The sequence below is a fragment of the Hippichthys cyanospilos genome, chromosome 10 (genome assembly GCF_059441005.1).
Source record: "Hippichthys cyanospilos isolate Australia breed blue-spotted pipefish chromosome 10, RoL_Hcya_1.0, whole genome shotgun sequence".
Classification (NCBI taxonomy): domain Eukaryota; kingdom Metazoa; phylum Chordata; class Actinopteri; order Syngnathiformes; family Syngnathidae; genus Hippichthys; species Hippichthys cyanospilos.
The window spans coordinates 3,729,656-3,747,901 of NC_142378.1; the positions used below are offsets into that span (position 1 = coordinate 3,729,656).

The window sequence follows — 18,246 nt, forward strand, 5'->3', positions numbered from 1 at the left end:
TTGTCCATAAATCTCCAAATATAAGAAGTTGGAGGAGAGATGTCACGGTTTACGAACATAAAGCGTTTAAAGAGTTACTTGTCAAAAAGAATAACAAGAAGGAATAATTAATTTATCTACAATAAGGCGATCACAACTTAGGTCGTAAAAAATAGATATGGGAAATAAAGCAAGTTTTCTGAAGCTTAACAGAAACATTGGACTGGACGGAACGATTGTCAAGATGTAAGGTTCCTACTGGCGTATTTACCGGAATGGTTGCGTTATCGGACACTCAGGTTGCGGCGAGATGACGTACTTCCGGCCAGCTCAGCGTCGTCACGTCATCCGTCCCGGTGGTCCTGGTGCACCCTTCTCCACCCGGGCTCCCTCCAGGCTGTCAAAAGCAACAAAAACCCAAATTAAAAGATCGTCTTGCGTCGGCGGAGAAGATGGTGCTGCTGACGATGATCGCCCGGCTGGCCGACGGCTTGCCACTGGCCGCTTCGATGCAGGAGGACGAGCAGGTTCAACATAACCTCCTTTTGGCTTTTGTGATGTTTGTGTGTCGCTTCTGCGCTTACGTCCAATTCAAGTGGGACCTTCTTGCACTTAGGACAGTTGTATTAAATGTCCTCTTGTTGTAGGCCTTCGCAATGGACTTTCAGTTACATGTCGTCACAACTAGATCATTTTTATCAACATCAAATGTGACATAATCCATAACCAGCATTTGTGCTACATATTCTAATACCTGTATAAAGCTTTATATTACTGACATCGTTATGAATATATATTAATTTCAAATTAACATTAACATTGTGTATATAGAATTATCATACACTTTATTAGCGATTAATGTGTTCACGTTATAGTGTATGTTATGTTGTTATTATTATTTTATAGTCATGTAATTTAGGGATTGACACTGACTTCCCTGGTATCGTTTGTGTTTTCTGCTGGTTGCACCGCACAGGATTTGGGGCAAAATAGCATGACCTTTTTTTCTGTTTTTTCTCTATTTGCCATCCTTTATTTCATAGCAATAACAATAACAAGCTGTGGCTAGCAAAACATAAATTATTTGGCATAATGAAAATAAAAAGGATTTGCTATTGGTGAAAATTACGGATACTTTTTCCAGACTGATACCAGTGTGAGTACTCAACTCTTGATACCAATACCACCGATGCCAAGTACCGATACCACTAGTACTTTTGATACACAAAATTGCCCAACACCCCAGAAATAAAAACAATAACAGATCATTTTTAAGACAGATCAATAATTTCAAAACCAATACCACCAATACCAACACCGTTACGGTATTTGGCATCGGTGGTATTTGTTTTGAAATTACTTTGAAATTCGGTACTTGGCATCGGTGGTATTGGTATCAAGAGTTGAGTACTCACACTGGTATCAGTCTGGAAAAAAATGGTAACCTAATCATTATTGGTTTGGATATTATTGAAAAAAAAACCTTAAAGAATTGGGTACTGTTATTAATGCTTTGATATCATACAAGAAATGTTCATTGTCATTTTTATTGCAAATTTTCATCAGCCTTTAACGACACACACATTCTTGTATTTTCCAGAAATGCTCTAATTCATCCGAAAAGATTAATTTTGTAATAAAACAGCGATAATTTAAAGATAATTATTAGTAGCTGTGTGCACTATAAAATGTTAGTCCCTTTAAAAGCTGTCCAATTGGATTCCATCGCATTCTTCCACTACAGCTCATAACTGTGACTATGAAATTACGAATTCATAAACATAACTGAAATCTAACATTTGCTCCCTGCTCTCTCGTTTGCTCCCAACAAGGAAAGCGAAAAGGTTTGTTGTTGTTCTGTGCTCCTTGTGTCCAAGCATCCTTTTGTGTCCATGTGCTGTGATGCTTTCAAGGACACTCCGAAAGCACAAATGCCGACCGAAGCGTTTGGGGGGGGGTCAAAAATCGTAACGCACTGTACGTCAATTCAAAGATAACATACAATGAAGGAACTGCTCGCTCCCTAGATCCCTTACCTAAATCCTATGTGACATAGTTTTGAAAGATTATTATTTGTACGTGGAGCAACTGTGATGCGTTCAAGGCCACTAAGCGCGTTTTTGCCGTGCGTTGCAGTTGGGCCGCGACCTGCAGCAGTACCAGAGTCAAGCCAAGCAGCTCTTCAGGAAACTCAACGAGCAGAGCCCCACGCGCTGCACCCTAGAGGCCGGCTCCATGTCCTTCCAGTAAGTCTCCGCCCACAAAAAAAAGAGTATCCGAGTATTTGGAGTTAGTTACTGGACGTTTTTGTTTTGCGGGCAGCTACGTCCTGGAGAAAGGTGTGTGCTACCTGGTCCTGTGCGAGGCCAGCTTCCCCAAAAAGCTGGCCTTCGCCTACCTGGAGGACCTGCAGGCCGAGTTCCACGAGCAGCACGGCAAGAAGGTGCCCACGGTCTCCCGGCCGTATTCCTTCATCGAGTTCGGTAAGCGCCAAATTTCGGTGTGTAATTAACTCGTTCCTTGCCAGTGACGGAAAAAGACGTCGAAAGAGCCATACTATCACTCATAATTATATAAATTGAACATTTATTTTATATGGCAAATTTTTAGTGCAAAATGAACTCATTCACTGCCATTGACAGCGAAAGACGTCGGAAGATCCATACTTTCATTCATAACTATATAAAACAAAAATGTATTTCAATGAAAATAGAAAAGTAAACAGATTTACATATTTGGCTAAATATTGAACAACCTCTTCTCGCTTTGTATTACTAGTGCAATAATGAATACATTTTATATATATGTATAATTACGTTACCATATTTTCAAATAAATACGTGTTTTTTCATTATAATTAGTAAAAACAAAATACAAGAATATGTAAGAATTACTTGTTGTATAATAGAATATTTGACTGTGAAAATTACATTCATTTTCATTCAGTAAATGTATTCGAAATAATGCAGTTAAAAAATAAGTATTTTTTTTAATGCATGAGTTTACCTGTTTACAGTATTTTAATCTTTGTAATTGGTTATTTTTCTGTGGTTATTTAATTGTGATAAAGGATTAAATCCGAGACATCTGTCCTTTTTTTTTTTTTTTTTAATTTGTGACACTTAATACTTTTCACTCGCTTTGAACATTAGGTGCTTAAATGATGAGTTGGAAAAATAATAAACATTACTTTAAGTTAAAACGCATTGCATATAAATTCCGAATTGGTCCTTTATGTTCAGCTGTACACTTCAAAGTCAGACAATTGAGCTGCACCACAAATCTACTTCAAAGACAGTAATTCTGTCAGTTACCAGCAGAGGGCGCCTGCGTACAAGCATTTGCCAAAACACAATAACGGAAAGTACCGTGTGTATGTTTGCGTGTGTGTTTGTGTGTGTCAGACACATACATCCAGAAAACCAAGAAGGCGTACATTGACAGTCGGGCCCGACGGAACCTGGGCAGCATCAACACGGAACTGCAGGACGTGCAGAGGATCATGGTGGCCAACATCGAAGAGGTGCTGCAGAGAGGAGAGGCCCTTTCGGGTAAGTCAAGTCCAAAGATCCGATTTTTCTTTTCTTCTACCCAGCCTCAGTCTACAGACAGCATTTTGACTATTAAATTTGGTGAATATTAGCAACAAATTCCACTTGTTAGTACTGTACAGCTCAGTGGGCGGCCATTTTGTCACTTGATGCCAACTGAAAACGACATTACAGTTGCCTAGATAATGATCAGTCACGCCACAGCTTGCGAACGTCACATGACCTGATTCAGAAAACGGGTGAGCAGCGATCGGAAGTCGTCCAGGTCCCGAAGTGACATAGCAGCCGAAACAATGTTGGTATTTGACATTAAGTTGAAACTCTTAATTGAATCGGCCGGACACATCATAACTTCTCGGTTTTAGTAATATTCCTGTGTGTGAACAAGGACGGACTCGAACGTCGGTTCGGCCCGCTCGCTTCTTTTCTTGAAAAGAATGGCGTAACAACCTCTGCTAATACGAGCTGCTGTTAGCTGCAACAGGCGCTAGCTGCAGCCAACTGAGGTCCGCCCTCTAGCTCGTCCCGTTAATTATTCAAAGTAAGAATACGGTAGCTATAAAAATGCAAGTATATGCGTCATAACTCGACTTATAGTATGTGGCTGAATGACATGAATTTCCCTTCTTGTACTTTCTCCTCCCTAGCATTGGACTCCAAAGCAAGCAACTTGTCCAGCCTGTCCAAGAAGTACCGAAGCGACGCCAAGTACCTGAACACGCGCTCCACGTACGCCAAGCTGGCGGCCGGCGGCGTTTTCTTCATCATGCTTATCGTCTACGTGCGCTTCTGGTGGCTCTGAGAAGGCAGGACAGTGCAGTAGTCTACATACTCACGCATACAAAACAATACCCCCGAATAAGACGTTTAAGACAACAAAAGTTTTCCAGAACGAGCAAATAAATCATGACGGATATGGGAAAAGTTGCCCCACGTTGGAAAAGTGGCAACGCGGCGCTCTTGAAGGCTACCGCTTGCAAAAACAGAAGAAAAACCACGGGACTTCCGTTGTAAGTTTCCCTTACCTTGCTAATGCTGCTTAATATTATCTTTTAATACTGTGTAGTTTACACCAAAGTGTGTTTTGGCATTCTTTGACGCTAGAACATGATTCATAATCAAACCCCTGAAGGTCGCTTCCATTTATTTGAGGTGTTTTTGTATTTTTCAACTTAGACTCACACTATAGTAAGTCATACCTGTAATAAAACCCCGCACACTACATTTCTGCTCCATTGCACCGTGACATTTTTATCTTGTACAAAGTTTACTCGTGTAAATTTCCAAGTCAGTCCCCGGTAGAGGCACTTGAGTCGGAGGCTGCTTTTCTGTTCTGTCGGCCATCTTCTGAATAAAAAAAAAATGTTAGCACAGCTTTTTGGACTCAGTTTTGTATGAAAAAAATGCACATTTTTTATATATATATATATATATATATATATATATATATATATATATATATATATATGTATAATATCAATATAGACAGATATAGTGAAGACTATATCATAACATATTTAGCCATATTTGTGTGCTGCTTTATAAATCTGTATGACCTTGGCTTAGTAACAGAGTGCACTGTGTTCAAAACAGCTGCATTCAGTTTTGCTCTGATTCCTGTCCAGGTGGAAAAATTACCCAAGCAGTTGCTAAGTTTCGGTTTTGTTTTCAGAGTTTTGTGCTATGGACTCAAGGCCGACCGCAATGTTTGTCCGCCTGCTCCCAAAATAACTGTTATCTGGACACAATCTACTGGGATCGGATTTTTCCAGAGATGACAAGGCTACCTGACCTCCTCCTACCAAGTGCCCTCGGACTGATAAACAGACAGCTTACACAAACACATTGATCGTCGCAACACGTCTGTTGGTCATTCCTGAATTCAATCCGCGTGATTGCCGCTTGAGGAGGTGCCACACTTGGGTCTCTTCCAGCGTGGCCACAACATGGCCCCAAAGTCCCTCCCCCAGCCATCTACATGTTGGACAAGGTATGTTGTGTCTTTTTTTGTCTATACATGTGCGAAGATTTTTTTTTTCCAGACTTGAGCCATGCCCTCTTGTTCGGGGCATGGTCGAAGACTTTTTTTTTTTTCCTCCATCACCCCCCCATGTAACCTTATGTCTGTTAATATAACTAAGAACACCACAATTCTGATCTTTGAACACAATTTATTAAGTACAGCTAACAAATAAGGTGAGGGTTATGAGAAGAGAGAAATACAAACACATACAGCGCCCAAAAACACAAAGGAGGGAACGAACATTCAAGCTAGATTCCACGAAACTGACTTGGTCCTGAATAAAATCTCTTATTACACAATTAGGATTGATAAAAGATCAATCGTGAAACATCAAAGTCTCAAAAAGTCAAGGAGCCGTCTGCTTAAATAAACAGCTCCTTATCTGTCCTGGTGCAGCCATTTTCTTAGCTCACGAGTGGATCGAGTGCTCTATGTAAAATTTCTTCAGGATAAAAGGGAAGGGGACCTTCAAATTGCTTGTGGGAGTCAACTTTTGAAGTAGATTCAACCTTAGCCGTCGTTTAACTGTCTATTTTCTGTTACACCCCCCCCGCAAAAAAAAAAAAAAAACTTTGACGTCTCCAGCCGTCAATGGCAGTGAACGAGCTATTAGATATTAAGCACAACTAGTCGGATAAAAATTTGGAAATGCTTCATACATTTAAGTTTATGCCGTCAGAAACTTAAAACACAAAAGTACCAGTCAAACGTTTGTAATCGCTTTCAAGTTCAGCTTAAAAAATAAAAACAAATCCCTGAATTGTAAATGAAGATATTCAGAACTTAAAGCAACACATAAAGCATAATTTACTTTAAAGCAAACATTTTTTTTTGTCAAAATAAGAGCTTTGCACATCATTTCTCATTCATCTGAATGATGTTTTATGTCCTGCAATCACTTTCATGTTACGGGTCAAAATGACCCATGTTGAATGTATTTTTTCAAGATTTCTTTTTGGGCTTGGATATAATTAACATATTGATTAAAAATGTCGTTTGTGTACATTTTTGTGAATGCGTTTCTGATACAATTGTTTTTTTTTTCTTTAATTTTCACATTTTTGATAACTGCAATACACGGGTCAAAATGACCCAGGAATATTATTGCAATTCCTGGCTGTGAAAAACAGGAATCGTGAGATTTGTAAGCAAGATTACACAATAAAAATAGTTTCTGAAACTCTTGGATGATTACAGATGACACGGGTCAAAATGACCCACAGATATTTTGCTGTTCCTGAGAAATGAGCATAAGAGACTGGTCGAAATTAAACATTGGATTTGGAATAGACACATTTGAGACATGTTTGAGCGATTAAATACGCCTCGGGTCAAAATGACCCAGGGACATTATTGCTGCTCGTATTAATGGCTTGAATTGTGACGTCTGAATTGGAAGGTTTTTAAACTTTTGACTGGTGCTGTATGTCGATAAATGTGGCCCGAGGGGATAAAAAAAAAAAAAAATCTCACCAACTAGTCAAACCAATTTTGAGAATATTTTAAGTTGATCTTAAGCGGCAATAGAAAAATTGTTCAGAGGTCGCGGTGCGAAAATCGAAAACTTTACAGAGCTCGATCGACAAGCGAGAAACGGTGCGAAAAACGTCTTTTGTCAGTGCCGATCCGCAATGTGTTTCCTCAGAGCCTCGGGAAAATCGAACTTTTCATGACAATGTTGGCAAGCGAAGGGATTTTCCGCCCGGTGCACCACCATGTGTTGGGTCAAATAACCAATATGTCGAAATTTCTTTTTACAATGAGAACATCTTAAGTGCTTTTTCCGTTCGTGGCCTTTGGACTTCTTGGTCGCCTTCGAAGCTTCTTCGCCGTTGTCGGATGTTTGCGATCCGGGTTTAGGGTTCTCCGCCGCCGCCTTGGCGTGCGTTTTCAAATGCCTCTTGATGTGATCTTTCCTGTAGAAGCTTCTTTCGCAAAGCGAACAAGCGTAAGGTCTCTCGATCTTGCGTTTGTCGTGCCGCGCGTCACCTTCGGAGGTCTTACTGGTCGCCACGGACGCGCCGCTGTTGTCGGGGTCGCCGTCCGACGAATCCGACGTCATGTCCGAATGCGAAAGCGGGGCGAAGAGGCTCTCCGGTTCCGACTGGAGATCTTCGCCGTGTTCTCCGTTCATTTCCGCCGATTGGCTTGAACCGGCAGCCGTCGGTTTCCCGTCGCCGTGTTCTTTCATGTGCGCTACGAGATGGTCGTTGGCGGTGAAGCGTTTTGTACAAACCGTACAGGTCAAAGGTTGGACCGTGTAGAAGAGTTTGGTGACCCCCGCGCAATTGTCGGATTTGATTTCGCCGTGCGTCGTTACGTGTGCGTCCAGATCTTCCTTGCGGGCGAAGGTTTCGCTACACGTTGAGCACTTTAGATTACTGTTAGGCTTCGACGCTTTTCGGGAGTCGTGATCAGAGTCGGAAGAGTCGGACGTCACGTCGTCCTTGTCCGGTCCGGGAGTCGATTTCTCCGGTTGAAGATTCGAAGCCATGTTTTGACCGGAGCTAGTGGAGGCCACCGGTTTATCGAAATGTGAAATGAGCAAGTCCTTATTGGTGGAGTTTTTGGACGGTTTGGTGAGCGATGACGACTGAAGATTTTTCCTATCCTTCACAAGTACGGTTTGATTCGAGCTGGTGGACGCCGCGGCGTTCTCCTCGGTATGCGCCCGTATGTGTGATATGAGAAGCTCTCTACTCGGCAAGGATTTGGAACAAACTGAGCAGGTGAAAGGTTTCTTTCCGGCGTGTGACCTTGCGTGTTTATCCAAATCGTCCTTGGTGGGAAACGTTTCACTGCATTCTGAGCAATTCAGCTTCTGAATCGTCTTCGACGGTTCTTTGGATTGAAGAGAGTCCGCCGTGTCGTTCGCGGCCAAGCGGTTCGGTCGTGAGCGGTTAGCTTTAGCTTCTTTGGGCACTTGTTGACTCGAGCTGCTGGAGGCGGACGCTTTCGCCTGCGTGTGAGTTCTTATGTGAGAGATAAGTATGTCCCTACTCGGGAAGCTTGTGTCGCAAACTGAACAGGTGAAAGACTTCGCGGGATTGACCGCTGAGGAGATCGAAGATTTTACTCCGGTGTGTGTTTTGGCGTGCTTATCCAAATCTTCCCGGCAGACAAACGTTTTGCTACATTCAGAGCACTTCAACGTTTGATTTGTCCCCAAAGATTCTTTGGCGTTGTCGTCATAGTCGCTGTCGTCCATGTCAGATATCGGCGCCAAGTAGTCCGGTGGAGAGTGGGGGTCGTTATTGCTTTTGGGGTTAATTGCTGTCGCCTTACGTTGACTCGAGCGCAGTCCCGTTCTCCCCATGTCCTTCTTTCGTTTGGCCGGTGGCTCCTCATCCTCAGACGCAAGTTTTTCTCTGTTCTTCGACGATTGCTTCGCACCTGCGTGATACGAATGAGTATGGAGACATCGCCTTTTATTACACGCACACCAGTTATGGAACGTTTGACATTGAATATTGGTTTGTTCAAATTCACTTTTGACAGTTTGTGCTTTGGGGAGCTTGTAAACGATGGTGAAGATTACGATGCATGACAAAACACAATTACGGAATTGTCGCATTTGAACATCGTTGAATCCTTAAAGCTCGTGTATCGAATATCATATTTCCACATAACCTCAATCGTTAAATATATGAATGGAAAATGTTATATGATATCAGATTCGCAGGTGCCGTGCTATTTTTCCCTTGTCATAAAACGAGACGATAGGTCGTTAACGCTTGATCAATTAAATCGACGAAAGCGTTGTCTCGAGAAACGAGGATGGAGAGAGAGTGACAAGCATTGTACCTCGAGGTTTGGGGACGGCTGCTTCCAATTCCTCTCGATGCCGACGTTCGCTCGCCTCTTTGCTTCGGCGGAATTCCTCCTCGTACTCGGCGATCGTCCTTTCGAACAGCTCGAAGATCTCTTCGACGGCCACGTCGAGCTTCCGCTTCACCAACTCCCTTAAAATTGTGACTTTGCACATGTTTCGCTCAAACTTCCGTCGCTTCTTCGGCACAAGCTAGGCTAATGTAAACCGATGAACAGCGGCGGCTTCTCACAGTAAAACGGATCTGTCTTCTTCGATAACATCCTTGTCATCTTCTTCGCGTTTGACGGGGGTAACATAGACTGTAATGGCGCACTATCGCCCTCTACTGATAGGCAACGGTTACTATAAACGTAACTGTTCCGTTTTATGTCACAAAATTAGCCCCTTTCAGTCGTTGAAAGAGTTAATATTTTGTCTATAGTTATTTTATTGACTTATTTATTTGCCATGTCCAATTATAACCTTTAAGAATTAATTTAGCCTCTTTCTGTGGACAGGAAATGATTAGCTCGTCGTGGTGCTCAGGTCTCCGGTAACAACCAATCAAGGCACCGCACGCGAACGTCACATGACCAAACCTGGAAAGCAGGTGTGAGACGTAATTTATGGTTACACAAGTCCTGCGCATGTGTGATGTTATTTTTAGGCAACAGCAAGTGGCAAAGGTATATATTGAACATGAAAACATCAAATAACAAGACATATTATTTTTTTTTACTGTTGAAAATGGCTAAATTCAGATCTGCAAATGTGTTAAATGTATATGCAATAAATATCACGCATTTACAGTTTGCATTTTCAATTAATTTGCACTTTATAATTTCTAGTTTAAATGATTGTTTCGGCACATAGCTCAATTCTGATTTTCATTTTATTCCATTGTAAAAAATAATTGTCTTCAATCCATTTTTTTTTAAAATTCACTAACTCCTCAATTGCATGCGTGTGAGCCATGATTATTTTCTTTTACGTACGTATTGGCTATTTGGTAGCCTGCAAGTATTTTTGGCAAAAGTCACCTCTAATACTTTCTTTATCTATTTATATTAAGTCCAGATATGATGAGAGCATTAAAAAGTGTAGTCCACATGTTATTTCATGGTACATAAAAAGATGAAATGATAAAGCCACAGATTCCTTTCCATTATTATCAACACATGTTTTCGCTACACCTTTTTTGATGGAGTATTCAAAATTAACATAGTGAACACTTAAAAGATGGCAAAGCAAATATTTTAATAAATAAACAACACTCAAATTAATGAATGGTTCAGTTGCCTTTATTTGGGCATAAATATAATTTATAAAACCAAAACATTTTGATTTAATGTAATGCTGTTGATTGTAATATGGATTAATATTATACAGAATGTTTTGTGTTTCTTAAAATTGCACGCGCACACGGAAAGGCAACTGTGAAAATATTGTACGTTAAATCGCAATTGTAATCTTTAGATTTTCTATATTAGTTTTTAGATATTAGTTCATCTGCCACATCCAATATGGTGGACACATTGACATATCACACATATGGTACATGTTGATTGTCGTCATCAGCCAAGTTTTGTTTTTTTTTGTCTTGAGTGGAGATCTTCACATTGCTCAACCATTAAGTTTTTCTCCTCTGCGTGATTTCTCATGTGTATCGTCAAATACGACCTACGAGAGAAACCTTTGGCGCACGTGGAGCAGGTGAAAGGTTTCTCACCAGTGTGCATTCTGGTGTGATTTATCATGTCGTACTTATCTCGGAAACTTTTCTCGCAGAACGAACAGGGGAAGGGTCTCTCTCCGGTGTGAATGGCCGTGTGTCTCGTCACTTGACGCTTCCTTTGGAATCTCCTGTCGCAATACGAACAAGCGAAACGTTTCTCTCCGGTGTGCGTTCTCATGTGCCTGATCAGATTGCCCTTCTGGCTAAAGGTTTTGCCGCAATCCGGGCAGTCGAACTGAAAGCGGGGAGCGGAACCACCGCGTTGCGCTTCGTGGATGGTCATGTGTCTTTTCAGGTGGGCCTTCAAGGAGAAGCCTCTGGCGCAAATGACGCAGCCGAAAGGTTTCTCTCCGCTGTGTGTTCTCAGGTGTCTGATGAAGGTGCCTTTGTGGACGAATGTTTTGCCACATTCGGAGCAGCTGGTGCGCTTCTTGTCAGCGTGGTCACTTTTAGAGTTTATTTTGTTCCTCAAAGGTTCTTTGGGCTGGTCATTGTGAGCAGCATCAGAGGAGTGGGACATCTTACTGTCCATATCAGACAATCGAACTAATTTTTCCGATTGTGAGTGAAGTCCGACAAAGTGTTCTTCTGTGGGATTGTTTTGATCTAACTTCTCACTTTCACAATGAGGAGGTTGTGAGGACTGACCTTCATCCTCTTCATTCTTTAAATGGACATCGGTCAAAGTGAAGGAGGTGGCATCGTTGTCCTTCAACCCGTTTTGATTGCTCCACGCCTCCTTCTCCTCTTTAACGCGGGGCGGCTCTGCTAACTCCTCCTGCTGCTGGGAGGGAAAAACTTCTTTTTCTTCTTTATTTTCTTCTTCATGCAGGGGAAATATATTCAAAGAAGGAACGAATTAAAATAGGACGAAAGGACGGAGGGAAGATAGCATCATAACAATGGAAATCATGACAATTCAAGCTTGAAGAATAAACTGCTTGATAGATTTAATCGCAATAAGTACAAACAATATGTGTCAAAGTAATAACATACTTTTTTCATCTTTACCAACTTTGGGCCGACAGTGTAAACATTTCAAGCATCTGTGCTTTGCAGACAACTTTAAAGCATCTCGAATCACGTGCCACCGTAACGAACCAATCAGATGCAGGGCTGTCGTTCGGAAATTGTATGGCAAGTCCACATGTCGAAATACATCGAAAAAAAAACTGTAATTTTGAGCTTTACATTTTGAGCAGTACCATTCGTCACTTTTTTAATTAATAGTTGATCTTTGAAACGTGCACGTGCACTAACCTGTTTCATATGAAACAATGTGAGGCGTGTGAACGGCGTCTAATAGCTGGCGTTGTCGCTTGTTCTCATCTTTTACACGACAAAGTTCCTCCTCGTAGTCCGCTATCGTTCGCTCGAATAGTTCAAGTATCTCCTCGACTGCCACGTTTAATCGTTGCGTCACCAACGTCCTCAGATTTCGAAATTTACACATTTTCACGCTTCACTTTAGCGACGTGCTGCTAAGGTTAGCTTCGACGTTGTGATGGCTATTGCGCATGCGTCGAGAGGTCGCCATATTTGAAAGGTATCTACGGTATTCCTTAGGGGACAAAATATTTTCAATTTTGAAATAAGATGGACTAGTAGTGTGTAGTAGTTTCAAGAAGCAGTCTTGTAGTCCTTTTCCCCCACTTTATTATGTAATGATCACACAGGGGTAACATAGCATCCATATTTCGAATTATTCATACTCATCAAATCTTACATTGGACTCCTTAGTCATGTTTTTCGTTGATATTCAGATGGAAACCATTTAAGTGAAATAAGTGTCAAGACTGTTTGATAAACATGCAGTTGGACGTTAAAAATAACAGTAATGACAAATTTGCTACTCCAAAAACGGATGAGTGCAACTCATCCCATGTTTGAAAAAAAATGTATATTTGTTCAAAACCATTTTTTTTTATCACAATTGCAAGACGCAGCAGTGTTATGTATTTATACTCAGTATTGGCAAGTACTTAAATGTAAGAATTTGGACAAAAAAGGGATGTATAAGAAATTATTCCTTTTCACGTTCATTTTTTTTGTCACGTATGTAAAAAATCTGATTTATAGAGCAATCGTTTACACATTGTAACTCAATATGTTTCACATACCGTCAGTAAATTTACATTTGAAAGCTGAAGTTTTTGAAATTATGCAAATAAATAATCAACCAATCAAATAATCAATAAAAAATGTTAAGTGAAGAGCTTTAAATAAAAAAAAAGTGATTTAAAAAGTACCTTAAAAGACCTTTATTATAGGAATGGTTAAAAATCATAGCAGTTTTTCAAGTAGATTGAAAACGTTTCGTACTTTATAGGTATGTATTGAATCTTCAATCAATTATTAACTCTGATAATAAAGCAAATTGTACTGTAATGCTAGTGTTGTGGATGAGCACAGAAAAAAAAGCTTTTTTAATCTTTCAATCCCAAAGACGTCTTTTTACATATCTTTCAGGAGTTGTAGACATTCAATCCTACGTACGATGCAAATTTATTTATTTATGCAGGCACACATGCAGAAAATGGCTGCATTAAATGAGTTACCCCCAATTTATTTTAGACCCTCCTTAAATTATCACCTGGAATTGAATGTCTGGACTCTTTAATGACATATAAATACGTCTTTGGGACTGAAGCAAGGGTGGTTTTAGGGGGGCGTAAATACAAGAGTGAGTGTCATGGAATTTTACAATAAATATGAACTTCAAATCTGCTTATTTAGTTTACATCCATGGCAAGTCTTTTTTTTATCTGAATTCAATCGTTAAATCGTAAAATACGATTAATCCTTGGCGCCGGCGCACTTGTGTCTGGTCACCTGGTACTTATACGTGAAGCGTTTATCGCAGGCGTTGCAAGAAAAGGGCTTCTCCCCGGTGTGCGTCCTCATGTGTATCATCACGTACTTTTTGCTGGAGAATCTCTTGTGGCAAACAGAGCAGGTGAAACTCCCCCCCGTGTGCGTTCTCATGTGTAACGCCAAATGGTCCTTCTGGGAGAAATACTTGCGACAAATCGAACACGTGTAAGGTTTCTCGCCCGTATGCGTTCTCATGTGCAGCAGCGTTTCGCGTTTATCGCAGAAGCTTTTAGCGCAGACGGTGCAGGAAAAGGGAGCGTCCCCCTTGTGGATCATCATGTGTCTTTTCATGTGTTCCTTGAAAGAGAAGCTTTTGCCGCATATTGAACAAGCAAACGGTTTCTCTCCGGTGTGCGTCGTCATGTGTCGGTTCAAACTTCCCATGCGGCCGAACATTTTCCCGCATTCGGAACACATGAACGTCTTGGAGGTCTTGTCGGTTTCTTCGGCGCCGCGCTCGCTCCCGGAAGAGCGTGACGTGGCGTCGTCCGGGTCTGATAGCGGAGCCGGGTTGTCTGGATGTGAGCGAGGGGCTTTGGAGTGTTCTCCGTCAGCTTCTGTTGTGCGGTGTGAAATCGGCAGCTCGTGAGCGTGAGTTCGCATGTGCGTCATCATTTTGGACCGGTCTCGGAATACTTTAGGGCAAAATAAACAGGAAAATGGTTTCTCGCCGGTGTGTATTCGCATGTGTCGGTCCATGTGATGCTTTAAAGAGAATATTTTGGAGCAAAACGAGCAAGCGAAAGGTTTCTCTCCGGTGTGCGTCCTCATGTGTCGGTTCAAAGTGCCCTTGCGGCTGAAGGCCTTGCCGCATTCGGAGCAGTTGAAGAGTCGCCCGTGGACTTGATGCGGGGCGCCGCCTTTGCGAGAACGTTTGGAGCGTTCCTTGGCGTCGTCGCTGCGATCCGTCTCGGACGACGTGACGTCGCGCTCGTCCATGTCGGACGGCGGAGCGCGGGTGGCGTCTCTGCTCTTGATTTGACTGCGGCGACGCCGGTAGGTGTGAGCTCTGTTTCTCTCGTCTTCAGATTTCACGTGGGGATCGGTTAGCGATAAGGTGGTGACATCTGCCTCCTTTTGGTCTGGAAACTGATCCACGTCCTTATTGCTCCACGTGTCATCCTTTTCCTCTTTAATGTGGGGGAGTGCTGCTGGGTCCCCCTGCTCCATTTGGGAGCTCCATTCCTGCTGTTGCTCATGTGGAAGCTCGACTGAGTGCTGAGTGTCTGCAGAACAGAAATATTGTGAGTTACAGCACTAAACCAATGCATTTTTGTGACTTTTGCATCCTTCACCATTTTCTTATCTGCCCATTAACTGATACCCGGTGTTTAGGTACAAATTTTGCAGGATGTGGCATCCATAAATGAAGATATTAAAGGAAGAACATTTTTAATTTCCTGTATCTATGGTCAAAGATTTTGCAACACCTTTGCATTCAAATCAAGACCTTAAGTTCAAGATATTAACTATTGATAATGCATAGTTGTTAACTGAAAGTCATTTCAAGTCATAAAATCACCCACATCAAAAAGCTGACTGCGATTGCGTGAATGCGACATGTAAATTGAAGAATGTAAATGCTAAAATATAATTCTGTCTTGTCTTACATTATTTTTGTTCACTAAAATAATATCAAGTCTTCCTCATAACGTCAATAACTTAAGAATTCATTTGCAATTCAGGATTTTAGTAAATTATGTAAACACGAGCGTTCCTAAACATTTGCCGTAAAAGTATTGCTAGTACTCTATCCTTTATGGCAATTACACTATTCAAAATGCTGTCGCAGGTATAATTTCGAGGTTGATGTTTTGACGCACTCACAAGCGTATATGCGCTCTGAAAAGACAAAAAAATATAAAGTCGTTCCATTGTTTAAATTGAAATGAATTAGAATGAACGTTAATCATTTTCATACTTGCTGTAACACTGAGTTGGCAGACAAGTCACAAATGTAATGTTGATGAACAGGTTGATGACGTCAAAGCTTATTGGGCGCATTATATTTTTTTCAGTCAGAAATGAGTGTGGAAACAATTGTCAGAAAATTAGCGTAAATTATAGATTTTCATTAGATTGTAACAAAATTTGGAGATAAGTCTAAATTAGATGAACGAGCTGAATTAGTGAAAGTCAGTGATCGAAAAGAAAGATAGCGAGCAGGAAAAAAGTAAACAAACCTGCTTTGTCTCGCGAAGACTGAGGCGTGAAAACCGCATCCAAGAGTTCACGTTGACGCTCGTTCTCCTCTTTCGATCGACAAAGTTCCTCCTCGTACTCCCCTATTGTCCTCTCAAACAGTTCGAATATTTCTTCCACGGCCACGTTTAGTCGCTGTGTCACCAACGCTCGCAAAATTCGCACTTTGCACATTTTTGCTTGTCTCCAGTCACCCTAGCTCACCGCTCAGCGACGTGTTGCTGCACTTCCGGGTTTTCTTCTTCGGTGGTAGTGAGCCAGTGTACACCGTGTTGCAATGCTGCCGTCATCTGGTAAAACCTTCTACTAAAGGTGTCCTCGGATTTCAAGTTAAGTCTCTTTTTTTTGAGCCGAAAACAGTTTAGCAGAATGAAAAAATGATCGACTTGGAAAACAGTTTTTTGTTCAATATCTATTTTTATTTGTTTCGCATGATTTGTTGTTTTAAAATACAAGAATTGAAAAAAAAACACCTACTAATGTGATTATGACATACATTTACTATGAGCACTGTGTGATCAACAAAGTGTCAGATATTCACTTGACCTCCATCGTCGTCGTTACTGCTATTTTTGTCCCCAGCACACACGTGATTGTTGACCTGCTTCTTGAAAGTGAAGGTTTTATCACACGTGTTGCAACTGAACAGTCCCTCTCCAGTGTGTGTCTTCATGTGCATCATGACATAAGCTTTACTGGAGAAGTTTTTAGCGCACACGGTGCAGGTAAAAGTTTTCCTCGCTGTGTGTCTTTTCATGTGCACCATCAGGTATTTCCTGGTCGAAAAACTTTTGGCGCAGATGGAACAGTCGAAAGGCTTCTCGCTCGTGTGCGTCGCCATGTGCGTCATCACCTCCGACTTTCTCATGAAGTTCCTGTCGCAAATTTTACAGCTGAACGGTTTCTCCCCGGTGTGCGTCCTGGTGTGCATCTTCAAATGCGCGTTTGTCGAGAAACTCTTGGCACACACAGAACAGGAGAAGGGTTTCTCTCTGGTGTGTGTCCTCATGTGCGCCCTCAAGTATTTCTTCGCCGAGAATGTTTTGTCGCACAAGGTGCACTTGAAGGGTCTCTCCCCTGTGTGCAACAACATGTGAGCGGTCATCTCAGACTTCCTGGAGAAGCTCCGAGTACAAATCGTGCAGATGAAAGGTTTTTCTCCTGTGTGTATCTTCATGTGTCTGTTCAAAGTGAACTTATGGACAAAGGTTTTGCCGCAATCTGAGCAGATGTATGAACTGACGTCCCTGTCAGAGCTCTTATTCGTCTTTTTGGCGTCGCCGTCATAATTAGCATCGGAGGAGTGTGATATCATGTCACCCAAAGCTGATTGTAGACCAAAGATATCTGTTTGTGATGCTTCACTTGAGTTGCTGCCGGTGTGATGAAGCTCGAAGGACTGAGCTTCGGCATCTTCATCATTCTTCAGAGGAACGTCAGTTAAAGTGACCACGGTGAGGTCGGCATCTCTATCTTTGCTGCAGGTCTCCTCCTCTTCTTCTTTAACGCTCACATCGGTTCTCCATTCCTGCTGCTCTTGGTCTAAGGGAACCTCGTCTGGACTTTGCATCAACACCTGCTGGAAGTCTACGAGCACAGGCACAAATAGTGAGAGAATCTGACTAAAAGTCGTTTGCTCTAATTTGTGGAACAATCGTTGTTAAATGAATAAGAAAAATCAAGTGTTAACGGCCAGTGGCTCTCGGCTGTTTTCATTTGAACGTAAAAATGTGAATTCTGATCAAACCTGCTTCAGGTAGCTCAACCTGAGATTGGTAAACAGCGTTCAGTAGTTCGCGTTGTCGCTCGTTCTCCTCTTTGCTTCGACAAAGTTCCTCTTCGTACTCCGCAATCGTTCTTTCTAATACCTGAAATATCTCTTCAACTGCAACGTTTAGCCGTTGCATCACCAACATTTTCAACATCCGGACTTTGCACATTTTAACGTCCTAGCAACGGGCCGCTAACTACAAACTAGCTCTTTTGTTTCTCGATTAGAGCGGAGTAGCATCGGTGGGTCGCACATTTATGACATCACGCAGCAGCGACACTATTTAATTGCAGTCGAACG

The 18,246-nt window shown here is 41.7% G+C and overlaps 4 protein-coding genes across 4 annotated transcripts; 1 reads left to right on the plus strand and 3 right to left on the minus strand.

Annotated features, from left to right (window-relative positions):
• The first annotated feature begins 289 nt into the window (after positions 1-289).
• On the plus strand, positions 290-4,903 carry sec22bb (SEC22 homolog B, vesicle trafficking protein b). The gene is made up of 5 exons (XM_088426618.1): positions 290-506; positions 2,116-2,225; positions 2,302-2,462; positions 3,384-3,530; positions 4,178-4,903. Exons 1-5 carry the CDS (start codon positions 432-434, stop codon positions 4,330-4,332), a joined length of 648 nt encoding a protein of 215 aa, XP_088282744.1. The 5' UTR covers positions 290-431; the 3' UTR covers positions 4,333-4,903.
• A 778-nt stretch (positions 4,904-5,681) lies between these two features.
• Positions 5,682-12,604, minus strand: LOC148416651 (uncharacterized). The gene is made up of 5 exons (XM_088425823.1): positions 12,360-12,604; positions 10,944-11,921; positions 9,959-9,963; positions 9,358-9,574; positions 5,682-8,946 (listed from the first exon to the last, which is right to left on the minus strand). Exons 1-5 carry the CDS (start codon positions 12,550-12,552, stop codon positions 7,169-7,171), a joined length of 3,171 nt encoding a protein of 1,056 aa, XP_088281949.1. The 5' UTR covers positions 12,553-12,604; the 3' UTR covers positions 5,682-7,168.
• A 134-nt stretch (positions 12,605-12,738) lies between these two features.
• LOC148416652 (uncharacterized) lies at positions 12,739-16,405 on the minus strand. The gene is made up of 2 exons (XM_088426305.1): positions 16,157-16,405; positions 12,739-15,199 (listed from the first exon to the last, which is right to left on the minus strand). The coding sequence occupies exons 1-2, from the start codon at positions 16,347-16,349 to the stop codon at positions 13,896-13,898; spliced, it is 1,497 nt and encodes a 498-aa protein (XP_088282431.1). The 5' UTR covers positions 16,350-16,405; the 3' UTR covers positions 12,739-13,895.
• A 181-nt stretch (positions 16,406-16,586) lies between these two features.
• Positions 16,587-18,218, minus strand: LOC148416653 (uncharacterized). Its single transcript, XM_088426306.1, has 2 exons — positions 17,923-18,218; positions 16,587-17,762 (listed from the first exon to the last, which is right to left on the minus strand). Exons 1-2 carry the CDS (start codon positions 18,113-18,115, stop codon positions 16,705-16,707), a joined length of 1,251 nt encoding a protein of 416 aa, XP_088282432.1. The 5' UTR covers positions 18,116-18,218; the 3' UTR covers positions 16,587-16,704.
• Positions 18,219-18,246: the final 28 nt, after the last annotated feature.

Excerpts from the sequence above, each read along its gene's own strand:
- LOC148416653 (XM_088426306.1), bottom strand. The coding sequence starts at position 18,115 with ATGTGCAAAGTCCGGATGTTGAAAATGTTGGTGATGCAACGGCTAAAC. Across the intron at positions 17,763-17,922 it reads GGTTGAGCTACCTGAAGCAG|ACTTCCAGCAGGTGTTGATG; the intron begins GTTTGATCAGAA and ends CTGTGCTCGTAG.
- LOC148416652 (XM_088426305.1), bottom strand. The coding sequence starts at position 16,349 with ATGTGCAAAGTGCGAATTTTGCGAGCGTTGGTGACACAGCGACTAAAC. Across the intron at positions 15,200-16,156 it reads GTCTTCGCGAGACAAAGCAG|ACACTCAGCACTCAGTCGAG; the intron begins GTTTGTTTACTT and ends TCTGTTCTGCAG.
- LOC148416651 (XM_088425823.1), bottom strand. The coding sequence starts at position 12,552 with ATGTGTAAATTTCGAAATCTGAGGACGTTGGTGACGCAACGATTAAAC. Across the intron at positions 11,922-12,359 it reads CATTGTTTCATATGAAACAG|AAGAAAATAAAGAAGAAAAA; the intron begins GTTAGTGCACGT and ends CCCTGCATGAAG. Across the intron at positions 8,947-9,357 it reads AGCCGTCCCCAAACCTCGAG|GTGCGAAGCAATCGTCGAAG; the intron begins GTACAATGCTTG and ends CGTATCACGCAG.
- sec22bb (XM_088426618.1), top strand. The coding sequence starts at position 432 with ATGGTGCTGCTGACGATGATCGCCCGGCTGGCCGACGGCTTGCCACTG. Across the intron at positions 507-2,115 it reads CGATGCAGGAGGACGAGCAG|TTGGGCCGCGACCTGCAGCA; the intron begins GTTCAACATAAC and ends CGTGCGTTGCAG. Across the intron at positions 2,463-3,383 it reads GTATTCCTTCATCGAGTTCG|ACACATACATCCAGAAAACC; the intron begins GTAAGCGCCAAA and ends TGTGTGTGTCAG.